At 39.6% G+C, this 15851-nt stretch overlaps 2 protein-coding genes across 3 annotated transcripts; both read left to right on the top strand.

The window, feature by feature from the left end:
* The first annotated feature begins 4072 nt into the window (after window positions 1-4072).
* LOC107744087 (follistatin-A-like) lies at window positions 4073-12800 on the top strand. 2 transcript variants are annotated; one of them, XM_016557567.1, is made up of 7 exons: window positions 4073-4243; window positions 5016-5207; window positions 5389-5607; window positions 6528-6752; window positions 7024-7512; window positions 8786-9146; window positions 12790-12800. In XM_016557567.1, exons 1-5 carry the CDS (start codon window positions 4081-4083, stop codon window positions 7260-7262), a joined length of 1038 nt encoding a protein of 345 aa, XP_016413053.1. In that variant the 5' UTR covers window positions 4073-4080; the 3' UTR covers window positions 7263-7512; window positions 8786-9146; window positions 12790-12800. The 2 variants fall into 2 exon arrangements, with proteins under 2 accessions (XP_016413053.1, XP_016413052.1); XM_016557566.1 differs by lacking the exon at window positions 12790-12800 and having other exon boundaries at window positions 8786-9310.
* LOC107744089 (follistatin-like) lies at window positions 7569-10207 on the top strand. Its single transcript, XM_016557570.1, has 3 exons — window positions 7569-8025; window positions 8297-8527; window positions 9905-10207. The coding sequence occupies exons 1-3, from the start codon at window positions 7779-7781 to the stop codon at window positions 9985-9987; spliced, it is 561 nt and encodes a 186-aa protein (XP_016413056.1). The 5' UTR covers window positions 7569-7778; the 3' UTR covers window positions 9988-10207.
* Window positions 12801-15851: the final 3051 nt, after the last annotated feature.

Raw genomic sequence — 15851 nt, 5'->3', positions numbered from 1 at the left:
GGGGCCAGGGACAGTCCAACAGAGGGATCGTGTACTGATAGGCCACTTCCTCAAAGCGAATCTCAAGAACAGTCTGTGACGGGGCGTTATTTGGATGTGAAAGTAAGCATCTTTCAGATCCACCGACAGAAACCAGTCCCCGGGCATATTTGCGTGAGGATCTGTTTAAGTTAACATTCTGAAAAGCTGTCGCATGAGGGCCCGGTTCAGATGTCTGAGATTGAGTATTGGTCTGAGCCCACCGTCTTTCTTGGGAACGAGGAAGTAACGGCTGTAAAAACCTGACTCGCTGTTCGCTAAGGGGACCGTTTCCGCGGCACCTTTGCAAGCAGTGTATGTACTTCGAACCGAAGAACATGCATTGTCCTGTACCGAAGTGTGAATAATACCTCTGAAGCGAGGTGGCCTGCGAGCGAACTGGAGCGAGTAACCTCGTTCCATGGTTTTTAGAATCCATAGAAAGGGGATGGCTTTCCAAGCAAAAAGCCAGGCGGCAAGCGGTTACTTTCCTACTAATGGCAGTTCACGGCACGGGGGCGGGGAACTGGCATTCGCAGGAGAGGAGAATTACTCTTGTGGGTCCACTATCACAGTGGTAGTTTGCTTGGGCACGCGCTGAATGAGAAGGATGTGCCCAGCTTGAATAGAATTTCCATCACTCAGTGTTGAATGGAGGGATGGAGAGCGAGCGTGAGCTTTCTTTGATGAAGTTCCGGCCTCTGGGAGGGGATAAACGTGAGAGCAGGGGAGGCAGGGCCATCTTCATTTAATCCACGAGCGATGCAGTTTCTTTCTCCGAGCTCGCTGACAGAGGAGAAACGGGAGAGCGGGGCTGCCTTCATTTAAGAAGGCGATTCACGAGCGGAGAAGAGCCAGACTCATGCTCTCTGTGAGAGCATTCCGTCTCAGTGAGCGCACAGTCTCTGCATGGGCGCTGCCCAGACAGGTGATGCACTCACTGCCCTTCTGCATCATGCAGGGATTCCCCGCACGAGCTACACTCACGGTGCAACATTTGCAACAACATTGCAGAGAAATTGCTCAGGAATTGCTCTTACCAGCCGGATAGCCACAGGGGAAGGCTTCTCGCTTCTTCCGATGCTGGGGCTCTTCTACGGTGGCAAGCTGCAGGCTGAGCTTCTTCCCTCTTCGGCTTCTTGATTGCAGAGTCAGCGGAGAGATGGTCTCGTCGCTGAAGGAGAAGATTCTGATGAGATGGCGCTCCGAGCCGACTTATAAAGTGGTCGACTCCGCCCCTTCTGGCGGGCTCAAGCGCCATTGGTTTGTGCAGCTACACAAACGTTAACCAATCAGGCTTCAGTAATAGAGTAAACAGGAGTTTACCCAAGCAGTCGTCAAACGACGATGCAACAGGAGTTACATTTCGATAGGGAACTAAAATGCTCTTATAAAACGGATAGTTCCGGTCCTTGATTCTGATTGGCTGAGCCACGTTCGAAGCTGTTGTAAATTACTCTACAAACATACACCTTTGTTTACGTTTGTGTTTTGCTTGGCAACCACTTTGTTGCAACCACAACTGATTCTGAGGAACTACATTGTTTGGTGGAAGAATAATGTTTTTATTAATATCATTACACGATGCTGGGGCTCTTCTACGGTGGCAAGCTGCAGGCTGAGCTTCTTCCCTCTTCGGCTTCTTGATTGCAGAGTCAGCGGAGAGATGGTCTCGTCGCTGAAGGAGAAGATTCTGATGAGATGGCGCTCCGAGCCGACTTATAAAGTGGTCGACTCCGCCCCTTCTGGCGGGCTCAAGCGCCATTGGTTTGTGCAGCTACACAAACGTTAACCAATCAGGCTTCAGTAATAGAGTAAACAGGAGTTTACCCAAGCAGTCGTCAAACGACGATGCAACAGGAGTTACATTTCGATAGGGAACTAAAATGCTCTTATAAAACGGATAGTTCCGGTCCTTGATTCTGATTGGCTGAGCCACGTTCGAAGCTGTTGTAAATTACTCTACAAACATACACCTTTGTTTACGTTTGTGTTTTGCTTGGCAACCACTTTGTTGCAACCACAACTGTTTCTGAGGAACTACATTGTTTGGTGGAAGAATACTGTTTTTATTAATATCATTACACTTTATTTGCTCTGTTTTACTTTGTGACACCTTACTACGTATATGGAATAACCGTTTTATAAAAGCTAAGCAACGTTGTGCCTAACAACACCCCTTAGCTGTTATAAATTCACTGTAAACCACGGCTTCTTGGGGCTTATTGCTTTAGCCTACACTGCAAGAGTGCAACGTCAGCAGCTTCACAGGAGTTTGTCGTGTCATGTCGCGTCACTAGTAGTGTAGATGGGGTGTAACGAAACACCCTGATTGCTTCCTTTTGAAGGAGGATTTGTTGTGCTATATTTACAGGTTTGACCCTGTGGAGGACCAAACAACTGTCTCAACTATTATTAGAATAACCGTATCCTTCATTCTATTATTACCCGTCAAAATTCACAGTAATAGGCCACTTCAAAAGATTAACGCTTATCGTCCCAACTGAAATGGATCGAAAAGTGTCTGGATCCATTCAAAGCAGAGAATTTTAATAGTTCATATGTATTTTCACGGCACAGAAATGCTGTTGTCTCTATTCATATTGTCTGGTTTGCTGTACAGTAGAGTATATACAGCTTTAATGATAAAGAGTGTAGTAATTAAAAAACTGCCAGTTAATAGTAAACTAATAGCTCGTTATTGTTAGTTAGGCCATAATATAAGCCAATAGGATTAAATGAAAAGGGTGCATTTTGTGCATTATATAAAAACTGACTATAACTTTTACTATATGTGTTTAGGGATTTCGGCAAAATTCCAGTAACTTTATTTCATTTTTAAACATTTTTATGTATTCTTTCTCCATTTTGTATTATTTATTTTTTGGTCTGTTCCCAGTTCTTGTTGTATTAGCAAATTTAAATGAAAGTAATGAATTTTTAATGAAAAATTTGCAACATTTTGAATGAACAAAAATACATGAATAAAAGTATTTTGTATTTATTCTCTCTCTCTCTCTCTCCCAATTCATTTCAATATGTGCTTTGTTGGCACGACAATTGTTACAATGTATTGCCAAAGCATAGTGTTTACACTGAATCTAGAAGAGATGTGTATTTAAAAAAATAATAAATAAATAAAATAATAGTATATGCGTTAAAAAAATAGCCTAGAACAAATCAACATTTTAGAATTCTATGAACAATTTCTCTCTCTCACTATACACACACACACACATTTTTATTAAAAAGACAAATTCCAGGTTAGGCATCAGCCCATTTACCTTATAATTCCCCTTATCTGTATAATAACGTACATTTTTTATTGAAAATAAATCATAATAACAGTAATCATCATTGTGAACTTGTATTTTTTATCATCTTATATTGTATTATGATTTTTGGCTGGTACAATCTAAAATAGTCAACCCTGTTACCATGAGTTTGAAAAGTAAACTGGATATTTGCAGAAATATTAACATTAAAATCTTTATTACAGATACCTTGTAGCGTCAAGACCTCGAGAGCAGCGCAATATTAAGCATAAATCTCAACCCTGTTATTTTGATATATTACATTTTAGCCTCATGGCACATTCCAATTTATTAATATGTAAAGACATTTGTATTTTCAATCCTACAACAATCAAAGGTTTTGCCATCAAAATAAACTAGTATTTATTCTGCAATTTTGCAGAACTGATTTCTGTTTCATAAAGTTCAAGTTCAAAGTTTGGCATATGTTGAAAGAAAAAATATTTATATCAAATAACTGTTATGCTGTAACAATCAGCCTTCTTTCCACATTAAACACAAACAGACCCCAAATCACTTTTCTGCTGTTTTCCAACTCTTTGAAATCCCCCCAAACTCAGCCCCAAATCATAATGTTGCTCTTGAGGGGAGAAAGTTTCTAGACTTCCAAATGTCACCTGATAAATTTCGGTGGGCAAACTATTACAATGCTCTCCCCACCCCCCCTATGAAGTATGAAGACCGCCCACCACAGGCATCCAACTCGAGACCCCATATAGATTTAAAAAGCGAGACGGATTCCGTGTGTATGACAGTCAGTGAGTGCGAAGCATCGGGAGAACATCTGTCCATCTGTCTCCAACGCGCGTCTCCACTTTTTCTGAGGATGCTACAGTTACCGCAGCTCCGCCAGGGCGTTATCGCGCTTCTCATATGGTTCGCGCACTTGATGGAACAGCAGAAAGTACAAGGTAAAGTGACATCTATCCTTCACGTGCAGTCTGAAGTCTGAATGAGGGATATTGTGCAGTGATAAAGCCATTCATGCACTGATTTGGACTTGAGCAACGGTCCGGTTGCGCGCTGGTGCCTCTCGTGCGTAAAAACTAAGAGAAATTATATGAACTTGTTTTTGAGACACCTATAAAAATTTACAGTAGATATTTATTTTAAAGGCACTTCCTGTCTGATCTTGAAATGATTTATATTTTCAGACGTTATGTCAAACTTTGTGCAATAGGAAGTGTGGTATTTTTTTTATCATTTATGATGTTTAAAATGGCATTATGTCTAAACGGTTGAGCATGTTGCCTTGCAATGCACAAAAAAACGCTTGCACAACCACAATATAGAGTTTCTTAAGAGTTTGAGTGGATTCAGATGGCAGAAAGACTCTTTGAACATTTGGAATTTAAACCCGAGTTCCTTTTTAAAAAATACGTTTGAAATCATTTTCAAATGTTTTTTTTTTAAATCTTTTACCTGGATCAAGCAAAATCTGTGGTTATTTCATAATGTAACTTGGCACTAAAAGATGTAACCAGATATTGAAGGGACCAAAAGTAGGAATTTAAGACATGTAAGGTAAAAAAAAAAATCCAGCATGTACCCCTCAGTGTCCAAAGTAGTTGAGGCTCTGCTTGGCACTAATTGGTTTCAGTTAGCTACATTCAGTTACATGCCTGGTATGAGTGATATATGAGCAGAATATTATTCAGCACGTAATAAAGTGGCTCTTTCCAGCTGGCAACTGCTGGCTTCAGCAGGGCAAGAATGGGAGATGCCAGGTTCTCTACATGTCTGGGATGAGTTGGGAAGACTGTTGTAGAAGTGGCCGTCTAGGCACGGCTTGGACCGAGGAGGATGTACCCAATAACACGCTTTTCCGGTGGCTGATCTTCAATGGCGGTGCACCGAACTGCATACCTTGTAAAGGTACCACATAAGAGTGATTTCATCATTTGGATGAATGGAAATAATCTGGAAGAGGCTTTGAATTGTTAGCCTATGAAGATTTCAGACAGGAAATGTTAGGAACGTATATGAACATTGTGATCATTTGTCAGTCCGGAACTGATATGTCAATTAATCATAGCCTTCTTTATTGATTCCACAGAGACTTGTGATAATGTGGACTGTGGTCCTGGAAAGCGGTGCAAAATGAACAAGCGGAATAAACCTCGCTGCGTATGTGCCCCAGACTGCTCCAATGTCACCTTTAAAGGGCCTGTGTGTGGCTCCGATGGGAAAACATACCGTAACGAATGTGCCCTCCTTAGGGCCAAGTGCAAGAGACACCCTGACCTGACTGCACAGTACCAGGGAAAATGCAAAAGTACGGTCACTTAAACCTTCTTCAAAGTCCAAATGAAATTTAAATGCGTAATTACTTACACACTATTGTGTACATTCTTGCAAAGAAGAAAATGTCTTTGCAATCTTAAATATTTAAAAATAATAACTTCCCTAAAATAACAACTTTTTGTTTCAGTGACATCACGTAGGCTATGCAATCTACTGAATAATGTAGGAATTGCTTTTAACCAACTTGCATTTTTGTTTACATTTGGTTACGTAACACTTTTCATAATCCACTCAATTCCAAATGGATATAGAAAATGTAGGTCCCGACTTAAATTGTTCTTGCTGAATATCCTGTTTTATGAAAAAATACGTCACATTACAGAATTAAAATGTTCACAAAATACTAATCTGCTCCGCCTCTGAAACAACTTTTTGTTCCGGTGAAATCATGCAGGCCATGCGATCTCATTGGATCATGTAAGAACGGTTTAAACTAGCATTTTAAATTACATTCTGTTATGTAACACCCACTTTTTATGACCCAGTCAATTCCCAATGGATATGGGAAATTTAAATTCCGACCAAAATTTTCATTAAATATCCTTTTTCACTCAGAAATACACCACATTAGAGAAGTAAAATGGTTGCGAATGCTGTTTCACGTTGACTTTTTAAGTCTAAAACTAAGGCTCGATTCTCAGTTCTTTAAATAAAATGCATTTAAAAGGAACTGAATGATAACTTGCTAGTAATTGAACGAACATGCATTATTTCATGTCTTTTTAATAAAAATAATATGCCTACCAAAATATATATAGAGAGAATGGAATTTTACACTTTTATGCATTGACAAAATATAAAGCTATAGTTTCAAATCAGTATCACGTAACCAGGTGTAAAAGGTTGTTAAACAGAAGCTGCCAGCATTGATGGATTATTATTTTCATACAGAATCATGCTATGATGTGCGCTGTCCTGGAAGCTCGACGTGTGTACTGGACCAGACCAACAACGCCTACTGTGTGACCTGCAACCGGCTTTGCCCTGAGGTGACCTCACCGGATCAGCACCTGTGCGGGAACGACGGGATTGTGTACGCCAGCGCCTGCCATATCCGAAGGGCAACGTGCATCATGGGACGGTCCATTGGAGTCGCTTACGAGGGGAAATGCATAGGTGAGAATAAGACAAAATCTTGTGCTTGCACAATCCTCTCTTAAACATGTGGTTCTCATTACTCTGTTTTCTGTTGCAATAACATATTCATGTTTCACATGGGTAGCTTTGACTGTTGCTGCTTTTCTGCGTTATTTAATACCTCCTCAAACCACATGGAGTGAAATAAGACTAAAATTAACAGCCGAAAGGGGCTTGAAAAGTGGTTTTACATACAGTAAAGGGAAAACTTCAGTTCTCATTTTCTTTGTCTACTCCACATCGTCCTCAGACGCCAGGTCCTGTGAAGACATCAAATGCCGGGAGGGACGAAAGTGTCTGTGGGACAAGCGGACGGGACAGGGACGCTGTGTGGTATGCGAGGACACTTGTCCCGAGAGTCGTCCAGGCGACAGCGTCTGCGCCAGCGACAATGCCACTTACCCGAGCGAGTGTGCCATGAGGCAGGCCGCCTGCTCTTTGGGTCTTGTCCTGGAAGTCAAACACTCGGGCTCCTGCAACTGTAAGTAGTAGATGCTAAACCTGGCCGCACCCATGTCCCGCATTCCCTCCCCCTGCCGAAAACACCCCTCTTTCTTGCCCCTCCCATTGCCCCCACAAGGAACATAAGGACTGTTGGAGAGAGAGTGTGTATTAGCCCTTGTGTCGGCTTCCTCTCGCAAAGACTTAACTCAGTGGCGATGAGATGTTAGAAGTGTCCGGGACAGTGCAGTTGTCCCCTGCTCATCTATCGATGAGGTGTTAAGCCAAAATCTTTGAGGTCAAGCCTGGAGTCTAAAACTAAGGCTCGATTCTCAGTTCTTTAAATAAAATGCATTTAAAAGGAACTGAATGATAACTTGCTAGTAATTGAACGAACATGCATTATTTCATGTCTTTTTAATAAAAATAATATGCCTACCAAAATATATATAGAGAGAATGGAATTTTACACTTTTATGCATTGACAAAATATAAAGCTATAGTTTCAAATCAGTATCACGTAACCAGGTGTAAAAGGTTGTTAAACAGAAGCTGCCAGCATTGATGGATTATTATTTTCATACAGAATCATGCTATGATGTGCGCTGTCCTGGAAGCTCAACGTGTGTACTGGACCAGACCAACAACGCCTACTGTGTGACCTGCAACCGGCTTTGCCCTGAGGTGACCTCACCGGATCAGCACCTGTGCGGGAACGACGGGATTGTGTACGCCAGCGCCTGCCATATCCGAAGGGCAACGTGCATCATGGGACGGTCCATTGGAGTCGGTTACGAGGGGAAATGCATAGGTGAGAATAAGACAAAATCTTGTGCTTGCACAATCCTCTCTTAAACATGTGGTTCTCATTACTCTGTTTTCTGTTGCAATAACATATTCATGTTTCACATGGGTAGCTTTGACTGTTGCTGCTTTTCTGCGTTATTTAATACCTCCTCAAACCACATGGAGTGAAATAAGACTAAAATTAACAGCCGAAAGGGGCTTGAAAAGTGGTTTTACATACAGTAAAGGGAAAACTTCAGTTCTCATTTTCTTTGTCTACTCCACATCGTCCTCAGACGCCAGGTCCTGTGAAGACATCAAATGCCGGGAGGGACGAAAGTGTCTGTGGGACAAGCGGACGGGACAGGGACGCTGTGTGGTATGCGAGGACACTTGTCCCGAGAGTCGTCCAGGCGACAGCGTCTGCGCCAGCGACAATGCCACTTACCCGAGCGAGTGTGCCATGAGGCAGGCCGCCTGCTCTTTGGGTCTTGTCCTGGAAGTCAAACACTCGGGCTCCTGCAACTGTAAGTAGTAGATGCTAAACCTGGCCGCACCCATGTCCCGCATTCCCTCCCCCTGCCGAAAACACCCCTCTTTCTTGCCCCTCCCATTGCCCCCACAAGGAACATAAGGACTGTTGGAGAGAGAGTGTGTATTAGCCCTTGTGTCGGCTTCCTCTCGCAAAGACTTAACTCAGTGGCGATGAGATGTTAGAAGTGTCCGGGACAGTGCAGTTGTCCCCTGCTCATCTATCGATGAGGTGTTAAGCCAAAATCTTTGAGGTCAAGCCTGGAAGGATTTCCGTTTGGGATGCGAGACAGTTTTGAACATGCTGCTCATCTGATTTTGTTTCACTGTCTGCGCATCAGAGACAGAAACGTGACTGATGGTATCATGTGGAAAGTGCATAGGGACGTAAACTCACTTAGCGTGCTCTGTTTGTGAATCGTCTTGTTGTTTTTGCTCTATGGCAGGCTGACCTGCTCTGTGATGGACAAAGAAAAGCGAACCTGGTGCCATTATGGTGCACGGTCAGAAATTCACCAGTTGCGAAAGTGACAAAAAATGCCCTGGAAATATAAATTATACGGGGGCAGAAAGTTTTTTTTAAATGTGTATTTTAATATATAGATATATATTGCAGTTTTTGAAATGGTCAGTATGCTGTGTTTTATATGCACAGAAAATCAATTCCGAGAGACAAATATTGTCTGCGGACGTTCGTTTCCGACCCCAGCTAACATCTCTAACACCTTTGTCTATTGTCTATGTGTAATAAAGGGAAACTCCATCTTTTCACTGTCGGTTTGTTATGTCCATTTTGCGTAATGTGAAAAAAAATTATTTTTCTAACCATATTCTGTGTTTTATAAGTATTTTTAATGACACTTATTCCTCTAGAAGAAAGGACTTTCTTCACGTTTCTAGAAAATATCATTTCTTATAATGGTTAAAATGTGGGACATAACAAATCTCATGTGGGAAAATTTTGATTTTATGTTTAGTAGGAACATGTTTAGATGATCAGTTGTTAATGCCCTAAAGTAGAACCATATTTCACCCGGCCGAGTCTGTGTGTGGTATTGAAGAGTCATCTTCCAAACAGCGATATTTTTGTTTATAAGAAGGGATTACGTAGTGTCTCTTTGCTTGATTTTATTTTATTTTATACAATGACAAATACAAGAAATTGTCCCGCTAATAAAAGATAGCGGTAAGGCGCCATTCCACAGAGAAACTCAATCCCACCCTCTCGTTCCTCTCTGAGCTGTGATCCCACAACCTTGTGTGAATTGCAAAGCATCAGTTAGAGATGCTTTGGGAGAAAGATGCAGTAAGACTCTGTGTCTGAATGCTGTTGTGTTTTATACTAATGCAACAGCTGCTATATTCCTCCGTAGCTCTCTCTGAAGAGACGGATGAAGAGGAGGATGATGAAGATTACATGGATTATAGCCATGTATCTCTGTTACTGACTGGATAAACCACCGTCAACAGCAGGACTCCATTTGAGCACAGAGTCGTGTTCATGTTGTACAGACGTGTACTCTTATTTATTTTCCACAGACGCGTGGAAGATGCTTATTGTTGTAGATGTTTATTTATACATTTTTTGCCTTTTTTTATTTATACATTTATAGTCCGAATAAATGATCTCTCTCGTCTTTTCCTTTGTCGTCTTTGAAAGAATATTATTTATTATAACGTGCAATGTTACTCTAAGATAAATGTGTTTTGAAAAGTGTTACATTTTGTGAAGGAAAAAAAAAAAGTAAAGTTGTCATTTCCCCAAATGAAATCTGCAGCAAAACATGCATGTGTTTTATTTATTAATCTAATGTTCACTAATAAATGTACTTTGTAGATCTGGATTGGTTTACAATCAAAGCTGACAAAAACAGCTTTGTCAGTAATATCTATGTCTGATTTGTTTTCACTCTGACACCAAAAATTGGTTTTATTTTACAGAAATCATGTTGATTTTAGTGTTTTCTAAAAATCAAAATATACCCTTTTTTGCTAATATTTTTCTGTTTTTATGTGGGTGCTCAGACAGAGGAATCCAGTTTATCATATGTTGTATAAAATTAACAATATCAACTTTAGCATTGTTTTCTTGCCATATATTGTTTGTCTTTTTTATTTTAGAGATCCAGCTATAAATTTCTAGTTTTGTATTTGTATGTAAATGTTTAATGTATATAAAGTTAATGATGCCATTTGTAAAGATGCAATATAAAAAGTAAAAATTGAACCAAATATGTCTCCTACTTCACTGTGGTTGGATTTAAAAATGTAGAGCAGCAAAACTAATCTCTGGAAAAGGTATTATTCCAAAACCTTCACATAAATCTTGCCATTTTAAATCTGTAATTCAGTGATGGGATTTTGAAGAACCTTTAAGAACTTAATTGGTCCTGACCTTGAATACTTAAAGTGGGAATTTGTTATTCCATGCTAGTCGCAAGCAGATTGCCTTGAACACACACACACACACACACACACACACACACACATAAGCCAATCCAAGTTCTGCAGAAGCCACCGGAACTGTCTGAGCTGCAGCGAGGAAACTAATTTGCCAGGAAGTCGCACAGACGGCTAATTGGAAAGGAGAGCGACACCACCTCTTTGCTTTGCAAGGCTTCATTAGATGCTTATCGTTAATTCAAACCCACTGAGATGTTTTTCAGACAGTGTGGGAACTCATTTTTCTTCATCTGATATTGTGCACAGATGCCATAAAAAGTCAAATTAACAGGTTTTATGACAACAGTTCTGTCTAGACTCTAAGTTAAGCTCTTTATAAACAAACCAAACAAACAAGCGATAAACTTACTTTGGCTTCATTGAAACTAAAGTATGGAGAGAGGCGGTGTTCAGTAAGGTGAGGTGTGTTTGTGCTGTCAGGGATGATATGTGTCTCCTCTCGCCGGGCAGCTGAATCAGCAGCGGTTGTCATGAGGGAATATGGGCGTCTGGGCCTCGCCGATACCTGCTGGGCAGCATCTGTGATGGCTCAGAAACAGGGAAGAGTAATCATATCTGAAATGACTGCAACAAGGAAGATCGTAATCAAAAGTGAACACTGTGTCACTGTCTCTAACTTGTTTTGGAAAAAATAGCAGGCCGCCACTATAACAAATGTTAAGAAACAGCTGATGTTACACGAGAGAGGAAACTTTTTCCTATAGTCATGCTGATGAAGTTCAAATCCATTGACCTTCCTATGGTCAGGTTTGACATTTTACATTTAATCATTTGGCAGACACTTTTATCCAAAGCGACTTACAAATGATGACAATAGAAGCAATCAAAACCAACAAAAGAGCAATAATATGCAAGTGCTATGACAAGTCTTTTAATTAGCCTATATTTTGGCACATTACAGTATATGACCAAATCTCTTCCTACTAAAGAAGTAATTGTATTATGTTGTCCAGAAAAAAATAAAAACTTGCATAAAACAAGATAAATTTACCTCAGAGGCAAAAATGTTTAAGAAGATTGTTTTCAGATATTATGCTGTGTATTAAAGGAACATAGTTAACAAAATATGTTTTAAGAACGTTTTGCTAAAGTTCTTATTAAGTTATGAAAATGTTATTTCTGGATGATCTCTGACTTTTTAAAACATCCATGTACATTTTTTTAATTTTTTTTCTTTGGTTATGTGAACATTGAAACAAGGGGAACTTTCTATTTGACAGCTTTATGGGAATGTTTCTTGAATGTTGCTCTTTAAAAACCATCTTTGTTGAACGTCCAACTAAAATGTTTAAGAAGAACATTTCATAAACGATAGCCTATATAAATAGCCTAATGTTTTAGTGCTAACGTTTTAAGAACGTTATTAAAGACCGGATAACGTTGAACGAACATTCTATTAACATTAGGCCTACCGGAAGAATGTTTGTTCACGACTTCTTTAATAACTGCGCCAGAATGTTAGCAATTGCTCAAGGTTCTGAGAACTGGATACCTACAAATTTCAATTCTGTTATTATTTGGTGTCAAAGCGTTATGAAACTCCTGAACAGCAGTTAACGGTGATCACAGGCTGTCAAGCTCCAAAAATCTAATTACAACGTCCCTAGGCTATTGGAGTGTTCTAGAATATTTTTGGAGCGTGACACGCAAGGTCTCAACGAACTGACTCAACGAACTGGCAAGTTGTTCTTCAAAAATTTTAACTTTTGTGTTCCATGAAAATAAAAGCATTTCGTTTCGGAACAAGTGAATCTTGGCGGCGCTGAATCACGGTGCTGAATTTTAAGCAAAAGAGCTCATATTTTACTCGAGCTGTAAATGTGTTTGTATATTGAAAATAGTGTGCAGACAGAGATCGTTTTTTACCATAAAATAATTGCTAAAAGACGCCTTCATATTGTTATCCTCGCGAGATGCAAGCAAAAGCAAACACACAACCTGTAGCTTGACACGCAAGTGACTCTTGAGTGATTCATTTAATGAATCATATACTCACGAACTGATGAGTAGCCTGCTGATGAGTTATCATTACTGATTTCTGTCTTCCTGTGTTTCTGCAGCGTGCCAGGTCGAACGAATTTCTGAATGAACCGCTCGTTTTAAAATCTTACCGGTCTACTGACATTTGTTAGGACATCAGCTTCAAACATTAAAATGCACATGATAACTTTTGTTAACTCTACAATAAGTAAAGCCACTTCACCAGCTTTAACAGCGATGCTATAAAGCTACACAAAAACGGAAGTTCAAATACAAAATTCTAAAGACGGCTGATGTGCATAAGATCTACAATTGCTAAAAAAAAAAAAAAAAGTATAACTTATTAAGAAAGTGATTTTTGTATTGCAGTACAAACAGTCACCATTGATTTGAAAGGTCTACAGTTTTCTGCCAAGTTCATGAGAGGACACCCTTTATCTCTAGGTATAAACCAGTACAAAAGGACAGTGCTCAAAAAAGCATAAAGCGTTCTGTTGGCGCAAACAAAATGTTTGAAGAGAACCCGTCTGGAGAGAACTGAGCTCTGTGGGTCATTTCCTGACAGTTCATTGAGTCTCTCTAGCAACCAGTCCGCCGGATCCCCGCTGGGTCTCTCATAGAAGTTCAATACAAACGTGTGAGTCAGTCGATGTCTGCGAGACAGCCACTGGTCAGCTGAGGTTTAGCTCACTCTGTGTGCGACGGATGCCTGGAAATAGAATGAGAAATATACTCGGGGGTGTAATCGAACAGCTCTGCCGCTCTGGACAGAAGTCAAAACAGTCTCTTCTGCCTGTCTGTCCACTTTTGATGAAGGCAAACCAGAGTGTTTCTGTTGCAGCTCATGCATGCAATATACAGACCTTTATCTTGGTTTATACACTCAGTCTGTTGTCTTTAGTGTTTACAGAGCGTTATTAAAACCAGGGATTGCTGTAGAGCGAGTGACTGGTGGCCCTGTATGGAAAATCCATGCTTATTAATGTGCCGTTGACTGTTTTTGCCATTTCAGAAATGTTCTCTATTAGCGGTCGTATAAATTTGGTTTGAATTTTAACAAGGAAATGGAATGCACAGAGCCATCAAAAGAGGCGTACGCTTCCTCCAACTTCAATGCGCCGACAGAGAATCGTAGTCGAATCAGAGAGGGATCTGAATCTGCCGTTAAAAACAATCAGCAATTAAACCCTGGCTCGAGGCTTTGAAACCAGATCACAGAGAGCCGCTATTAGAGACTGTCTTTGTTAGTCCTAACATTACTAAGAAGAGGTTTTCTCACTCGCTGATGGAGAAAGTGTCCCAAATGAGCATGCATGCCTCGTTACCCCAGACGGGCCTGTTTTGATGTCCCAGTGTTGTAAAGCCGAGAATAAACATTTTGTCTTTACATTTGACCCTTGTGAAGCAACACAATGCAAAATGGGATCCACTAATGGAGGCAACGCAAGCGGCAGCCCTAACTCATTATAATCAGTCATGGGAACATGTTTGTGGAGGTACAGCGGCGATAAGAATTGCACATTTCTCATGAGCATGAAGGAAAAAAGCAATGCAAAAGGGTCATTGCTTTTCAGACGCATGTGCTTTTGCTTTCAGTGAGTATGGCCTAGTTAAGTTCGTTTTCATTGGCAATTCTGGGATTGAGTTTCATTGTTTTTTCCTGCACAATTTTGAGTTTTTTTTTGGGCTGTTTGGCTTTTCGTAACATGCTGTGTCAGAACAGTAGAAAGAAAACATCCCAAATGCACTTCTAAGTGTTTATTTCATTTGCATCAATAGCCTTCAGTTACTTTGTTTCAATTACGTAATCTTTAAAAGCTGTTTTCTCAAAATACGTTTTTTTGAGCAAGAAATCTCCACTTCAGTTGCACTTACACATACCGAACTTTACCGTTTTATTCCTATCTATATTCTGAAGGTTTTCACAGAGGGGGTTGGGTTCATGTCATTTGCCAGATTTGATAACATTTCATTCCGAAAAACATGTTTTTTTTTTCTTTCTAGCTGCTGGCACTGTTTTCCATGGAAGCCCATTTCTGCCACAGGATAAAAAAATAAATATATATAAAAAATAAATAAAGCAATTGCGACTTTTTATCTTACACAATTCAGATTTTTATTCTCACAATTCTCATAAAACTTTTGTTTGATATAAACAAAAAATTCCGATTTTTTTCTCAGAATTCGGAGTTTACATCTCAAAATTCTGTTTTTCATTTTTTTCCTCAAATAAAAATAAAAGATATATAATTTCAACTTTTTCATGCAATTCTGAGTTTATATCTTGCAATTCTCACTGTTTTCCTCCAATTTCGTAGAGAAATGCATCTCGCAATTCTGTTTTTTGTTTTCTCCACAGAATAAAGACTAAAAAGGTAACTGCAACTTTTTATTTCACAATTCTGACTTTTTTGAGTCTATATCTCGCAGTTATAACTATTTTTCTCCTAATTGCCAGGGGAAAAAAAGCCTGAATTGTTCCATAATGCTTCCATAATTCTTTGTTATAAAAAGAGATCCAAAATCTTCTCTGGAAGTATCTTTGACTCTCTTATGTCAAGAACTTGGATTATGAACATGGCTTTATCCAATGTTTAGATTTCTGTTCTGGAATTATATACAAATCAGTGCTTATTTAACGATATAGTGTCTCATTTGCATATATAAAACATAAAATTTTAGAAAATGTGTAATACAAAAAAAAAAAGAGATATATCTGTCAGTTAAATGTGTTTACCTTATTCACCTTGTCTTAAAGGGACAGTTCAACCAAAAATGAACTTTCTGTCATTTTTCTTTACCCTCATGTCAATGAAAGTCAATGACTTTCAAAACAAACTTTCATTGTATGGACAAAAACAGTTATATCTCAGAATA

This window comes from Sinocyclocheilus rhinocerous, unplaced genomic scaffold, assembly GCF_001515625.1.
Source record: "Sinocyclocheilus rhinocerous isolate Xijiao unplaced genomic scaffold, SAMN03320098_v1.1 scaffold287, whole genome shotgun sequence".
NCBI classification, from domain to species: Eukaryota; Metazoa; Chordata; class Actinopteri; order Cypriniformes; family Cyprinidae; genus Sinocyclocheilus; species Sinocyclocheilus rhinocerous.
Note: the sequence above shows the minus strand (reverse complement) of the source record. Positions and strands in the feature narration are given on the sequence as shown.

What these genes read in the sequence shown, in the direction of transcription:
- LOC107744087 (XM_016557567.1), top strand. Translation starts at nt 4,081, where the DNA reads ATGACAGTCAGTGAGTGCGAAGCATCGGGAGAACATCTGTCCATCTGT. An exon ending in GAACTGCATACCTTGTAAAG is followed by an intron (nt 5,208 to 5,388) that starts GTACCACATAAG and finishes TTGATTCCACAG; the next exon opens with AGACTTGTGATAATGTGGAC. An exon ending in TTACGAGGGGAAATGCATAG is followed by an intron (nt 6,753 to 7,023) that starts GTGAGAATAAGA and finishes CATCGTCCTCAG; the next exon opens with ACGCCAGGTCCTGTGAAGAC.
- LOC107744089 (XM_016557570.1), top strand. Translation starts at nt 7,779, where the DNA reads ATGGATTATTATTTTCATACAGAATCATGCTATGATGTGCGCTGTCCT. An exon ending in TTACGAGGGGAAATGCATAG is followed by an intron (nt 8,026 to 8,296) that starts GTGAGAATAAGA and finishes CATCGTCCTCAG; the next exon opens with ACGCCAGGTCCTGTGAAGAC. An exon ending in ACACTCGGGCTCCTGCAACT is followed by an intron (nt 8,528 to 9,904) that starts GTAAGTAGTAGA and finishes ATTCCTCCGTAG; the next exon opens with CTCTCTCTGAAGAGACGGAT.